At 43.4% G+C, this 6,000-nt stretch overlaps 1 protein-coding gene across 1 annotated transcript in view; it reads right to left on the bottom strand.

Annotated features, from left to right (window-relative positions):
• Positions 1–304: 304 nt before the first annotated feature.
• UBASH3B (ubiquitin associated and SH3 domain containing B) overlaps positions 305–6,000 on the bottom strand; it is a 147,681-nt gene continuing 141,985 nt past the window's right edge. Inside the window, exons 13-14 of the mRNA XM_036277013.1 lie at positions 5,586–5,695; positions 305–4,147 (exon numbers count right to left, since the gene is read on the bottom strand). Coding sequence (XP_036132906.1) covers positions 4,010–4,147; positions 5,586–5,695 — 248 coding nt within the window. The 3' untranslated portion in view covers positions 305–4,009. The remainder of the gene's footprint in view (positions 4,148–5,585; positions 5,696–6,000) is intronic.

The raw sequence follows: 6,000 nt of genomic DNA, 5'->3' as shown, positions 1-6,000 counted from the left end.
AATGGCAGCTAAGTGGTACCATGTAAAACATGTGTAAGAACTAATTATATATTAAATTTGACTACTCATCACTTTAATTTTAAACCTACATGCACTGAACATAATATTATATGTATTTAAAAATCAAGTTATTTCTTCTCTATTATGGAGGCTATTTTTTCCTTCTCTTGACTTTTTGTAATAGCTAGTCATTTTCCTAGGAAAATTCAGTATGTTGAAGTATTAAAGAGAAGCAAATCTCATTTGAATCCTGTGTTTAAAGATGAAAAGCATCTTCCATCATCTAAGGGCACACGCGCCCCCCCCCCCCCCCGACCTTTGTAAAGTGAATATTAACCTCAATAGATGCTAAATCGCTCTTTCCCCAGCCTCTTCTACAGTTTTATCCCTCCTGGCTGGGCAGCTAGCCCTCTTGGTGCTCACACATGTGCAAAACTACAATTTAAATGCAAATAGCTCTGTGCTTCATTATCTGAGCGGTTGGAGCAAACACAGTACCTTTGTGACAGTGTCTGTGAAAATTAAAGGAAGCTCATCTGCATTCTAACACACACATTACTTAGAGTAAATTCAAAAGAGCAATTCAGCACGACTTTCAAATTAAACACTGGGTAGCCGAGTGCCTAGGTTACAAAGGAAGGCCTCCCTTTTACTACACAAGGACGCCTTTCTCGGAGGCAGAGATAGGAACTTCTCTCACCGTAGCTCCGCAATTACTTCCCAATAACACTAGGTGATTGAAATACCAAGCAGCTAGTCGAAAAGATACATTACGATAATGCTAAACACAACTGGAGGACAATCGAGATGCATTCCAAATACCACTGACACAACAGTGACCACATCAGCCTAAAATGCAAGGAAATTAGCAACACCGATTTACCAAACTGACATTACTCCAGAAAATACTATTTTTTATTTTTATTTTTATTTTTTTGCAAAATCATCTTTCAAATATAAGGTTACTTTAAAATAATTCTTTGGTTAAAGTAATTCAAATAAAAAGTAGAAACTCCTGGAAGCCCTTCATTGGAGTGAAACTATCTCCCTCTTTCAGCCATCAGGTGGCCATTTAATCAGCCATTCAGATTCCATGAATCTAAATGTAATGGGAAACACTGTATTCTGAGCTGCAAACTGGGGTGAAGCAGTAAGCGCTGAGCTGCCAGTGCAGAGATGGGGATGTGAGCCCGGGAACACAAACGCCCGGCTGCGCATTAAAATGTGCCAATTACTCTTGCCCACCAAGGGATGTGGCATTTTAAAATCATGGAAACCAGAGTCCCGTCTATGAATAATGCTGGGGTATTAGATGGCACACTTGTACAAGCAGCAAAATGTTTCAGACTTTCAATCCCAGATTAAGTCCTTTAGTTAATTTCATCTCGGTTTGTCTCAGGTAACTTCCTCCATTAGCGGAAAAGTTCCTCTCTGCAAGGAACCCTTGGGTTGTCATCTGGGGTTTCCTTCTCCCTTCCTTTCTTTTCCACCCTGAGCCCCTCAATCGACATTTGTTCTTAATAAGCATCAGATCAAAAATAACCGGCCTGAATTTCAAGTTGCAATATCAACCTGGAACTTTTGTATGGATATGACATCATGTTTCTTTTAATAGACATAGATTCTACATGATTTCCAAATAATTTCTCATTTGGAGTTCAAGTTCCATTGTTTAAACAGGTAAATGTGAGAAGAGAATTTAATGTGAATTCAGATATTCAGGCCATTTTTAAAAACAATCGATAATTAAAGCAGAGGAATAAACTCTTTGTTCCCATAGAGTTTGCCACCTGAATTATTCACAAAATGATTTCAGATCTCTACCTCTTGTTGTTCATGTAGACAATAGTCTGAGGCTCTGTCCACATTGGACTGAGGACAATGTCTGTAACCCAGCTACACTGACCTATCAGGTCATCATAAAATGGGAGAGCTGAGCCCTTCGGAGTTTGGCTCTGTGTAAGCACAGATACAGCCCAGAGCATATGCTGTTCTTCTCGGGGACATAGCACGTGACGTACTCGAGCAACACTCTGAGCAGTGCAAGTCCACGGACATTTGTGCAGAATCTAATACACAATATAAATCTGATTAAACAGTGGGCTCACTTCCTTACAGATTAAAGGACTGTAAAGTGATGTTTCTCCTAAAACCTTGAATAAGCCCTGGCTTGGTGCCTCTCATACACCAAAAAGGTTGCAGGTTCGATTCTGGGTTAGGGTGCGTATGGGAAGCAACCAATTGATGTTTCTCTTTCTCTCCCCCTTCCTCTCTCTAAAGTCAATTAAAAAACATATATCCTGCAGTGAGGATAAAAAAAAAAACCTTTAATGAGAGTATTTCACCAACTGAAGGTTAAAACATTTATATTAATCAGTGATGTCAGCGGAGTTACATCTATACTCAGAATCAGCATGGTGTTTGTGCAATGCTAGAAGAAATCAAGATTTGCTTCTTAAAATGTAAAATTCATGACATACTTCTTTAAGTGAATTTAAAAAACCCAGCAATATTCTTCTTGCTGATGAACATACAGAGCCAGCAAACTTCTACTCCCTCTTCGTCTCAGGGATCATCAAGTTCTCACTTCAAACAGGAGCACACACCTGTTCTGATATACCATATGTCATGGGTATTGATCTGTTTGACAGTGATGTTCCTGTAAGTGGCTGGGACTTTGTCTGCACACATCTGCACTGTGAGCTGCACCCCACGGGACCACTGTCTGCTGCCACAGCACTAAGCTCACCACGCAATCAGACATTGTAACTGATGTTTTGGCTTGATTGTCATTTATTTTTTAAAAATAAACTCCCCCTAAATTCGGGAAGCAGGTGTGAAGGGAAACCACACGATGTGGTCCTCCCAACGTGCCTTAAGTAGCCCTACCTACAGATTTAAAATGATCCTAGAAAATGAACAACGACAGCACAAGTAGCAGTGCAAGCGTGACTGTCATCATTTAAATTAGTTCCCTGACTTCGCTGTATACATCCCTGGTATCATCAATGCATTTGTGGATGACCTGTTATGACTGACATGCACTGTATGCAAGGGGGCGGCAGCCTGACCCTTGGCATGATTTGTAGATGTCCATATTGCACAAGAGTGAGCTTTTTGCTGACTCAAATACTGTATGTAACATACATCCTTTCACAATGTCAACTTTCTTAACAGTCACCCTCGTCCAGGCTCAGGAGCCAAGGACCGCAACCAGGGCGACTCTGAAGTGCTGTGGCTCCTTGGGGGCCACACGGATAATTCAGAGTCGCTTTAGATGGTGGAAGTTCTTTGCTCCTACAATTGAATGCTTCACACAGTTATCTCATTTTCCTCCTGAGTATCCAAAAGTGCTGCAGACAGCTTGTCTCCCCATTTCTGACGGAGGCGGGGGTGGGGAGTGGTGCGCACCAGCTGCGGACAGAGGCAGCTCCGCACGCCCCAGGCCTGCGGGCTGCTGGTCGCTCACCGCGGACCTGGACGTGGAACCTAGGACAGCGCTCGGCAGGGCACGTTCTCTGATTACCCAGAAAGAATCCTTCAACTGGGCTTTGCCTAACTGGAACATGGAGTTAAAAAGAAAATCCCATCACCAAACCAGCAGCTCAGTGTCCCTCGGGCTGGACTCCGGACGCCTCCTTTCTCCTGCCTCCTTCCTGGGCAAGGCTGGCGCCTCCCTTCGGGAGGACACTCAGGGTCCTTGGCCACGCAGAGGCGGAAGGAAGGACACATCCTCTGCTTGGCAGGTGCCTCAACTCCTTACGAAGACAATTCTCGAAAGCCTTGATAGCTAGGTAAGAGTCCAGAGAGAATGAATTTTATCCCTGAATCGAGTTTTCTCCTTATGCACAGTCTCATCACAAGAATTTTAAAGCATGGAAGGAAGGATGCTGAGTTATTCCGAGCTGTCGCTTATAATGTGGTGCAGACGTTTCACTGTTACTAAACACACAAAAAGACACTCCTCCCAAAGGCTTTCCAAAGCCTTTTGCCTTCTTCATTGGTGTGTTCATTCTTGTAGCAAGGTCTCTCTCCAGTTGAAGCCACCAGTGGGTCCATGGGTAAGAGGAAGGATGGGTGGATCTGTTAGCTGCCATATTCCAGTTTCTCCCAATTCTTCACAGGAACAAAACCCCAAGTATGGAATCTGAAGCAAGAGTAGGTGAGACCAAAAACAGAAAATGGGTTTAAGGTTTCAGCTTTTACCTAGACACGGAGATTTTCAGGGGGCCCTTGAGAATAAGGGATATTCATAGAAATTAATTGGGACTTTGTAAACAAACATCCCCCCAAAAATCCATAAAGAAAACAAAATGGAAAAAGCTGATAAATTAGAAGGAAGAGTCTTTACACTGCAAGAGGATTCATTAAATGGTAAGTTCCTCTAGTGCAATTAATTGTTTATAGCTTGCTTCTTAACAGTGTGGGAGAAAAGAGGACAATATATGAAGCTGAGGTGCTGGGAGTTAATTCCTAATTTCTTTTTCTTTTAAATCTTCATTTGAGGATATTTTTCCATTGCTTTTTATATAGAGTAGAAGGCAGAGAGGGAGAGAGAGAGAAACATCAATGTGAGAGACACATGGATTGGTTGCTTCCTGCATGACCCCCACTGGGGCCGGGGATCAAACCTGCAAGCCTGGTATGTGCCCGTGACCGGGAATCGAACCCGTGAGCCTTCAGTCCACGGGCCGATGCTCTAACTGCTGAGCCAAACTGGCCAGGGTTCATTTCTAATTTCCTAATTTCAAGTCAATCTAAAAATGCAGCTCAAACATTTCTGAAATTATAGGCAATGGAAACGATTATTCAATTTTTGAAAATTGTTAATTTGTTTCACCCAGCCTTATTTGTTTCCCTGTGTCTGTGTAGCATTCAGCGTTGAAGCTGTGCCCTTCCTAACTTCAGCATTCACAGCATTTAAAAGCCTTTCAGTGTGTGTGTCCAGAGCTGCGTTTATAAACAAGACAATAATCTCTACCCTTAAGCAGCTTACAAAGCAATGGGAAGGACAGATGCATAAATAGCCTTTAAAACACAAGAAAAGAATTGCAATCGAGTTTGAACCATTTCTCTGGGGACACATAGAGGAAACATATTAAGTCACCTGGAGGGAAGTGTGTGGGAGGCTGGCTGACACAGAGAAGCCTTGTGCACAGGCCTGAGAGGAGGAATCAGATGTGTGGTCAGCCTCCTGGGCTTCCCGTCTCATTGCCCCGCTCCTGGGTTTGCCTGACAGCCGGACATCGTAACCCCCTGCTTCCGAGGCCGAACAGCTGGGGCCTCTCTTCCAGGGGAGCTGTCAGATGCTGTGCTGGGCCCCTCACCCTTCTTCATCTCATCCACAGTCCCCCAGGCCAGGCCGGAAAATTTAGCTACTTCCTAAAACTAGAACTAGGTCAAACATGTCATCTTGTCTGACTCAGGCCTAATCAAGTGCCTTACACAGGGGTAACTCAGACGTCTTGGCTGAGTGAATCAATAAATACACCTCCCCAGCTGGGAGGACATGCTTCGAAGAACTTAGCTGGACTGTTCTACGATGACTGGGCACCACAGGCCCCCGAAATGCAAGTGTGGATTACCTTTCGGACCATTTGCACAAAGTCCTTGGAGTTCTGAGGTGACAGGCCCTGAAGTTGGCAGGTGCACGCCTCAAGGGAAGATGCATGGGCCACAATCAGGATGTTATTTCCTGGGGGGAAAAGGCAAGAAACGGGAAGACCATTTCTATAAAGACATGTGTAGACTTTGTAAATGCCGGATCTGGGGAGGGGCAGAGAGCCTTCCCCAGGAGACAATGTGGCCAAACAGTGTTTTGAAAATGCTCTGTGTTGTTAAGGCAGCCTAATGTCATTAAAAATACTTTAATCTTAAAATGATTATAGATTCATAGGAGGTTACAAATAAGTACACACGTATATCTAAAATCACGGTTAGCTTTGAAACATGGGTTTGAACATGGACCCACTTATATGCAAACTTTTTTCATTGAATACT

Source organism: Molossus molossus, unplaced genomic scaffold, assembly GCF_014108415.1.
Source record: "Molossus molossus isolate mMolMol1 unplaced genomic scaffold, mMolMol1.p scaffold_m16_p_22, whole genome shotgun sequence".
Classification (NCBI taxonomy): Eukaryota; Metazoa; Chordata; class Mammalia; order Chiroptera; family Molossidae; genus Molossus; species Molossus molossus.
The sequence above is the reverse complement of the archived record's forward strand: the minus strand, read 5'-3'. Positions and strand labels throughout refer to the sequence as shown.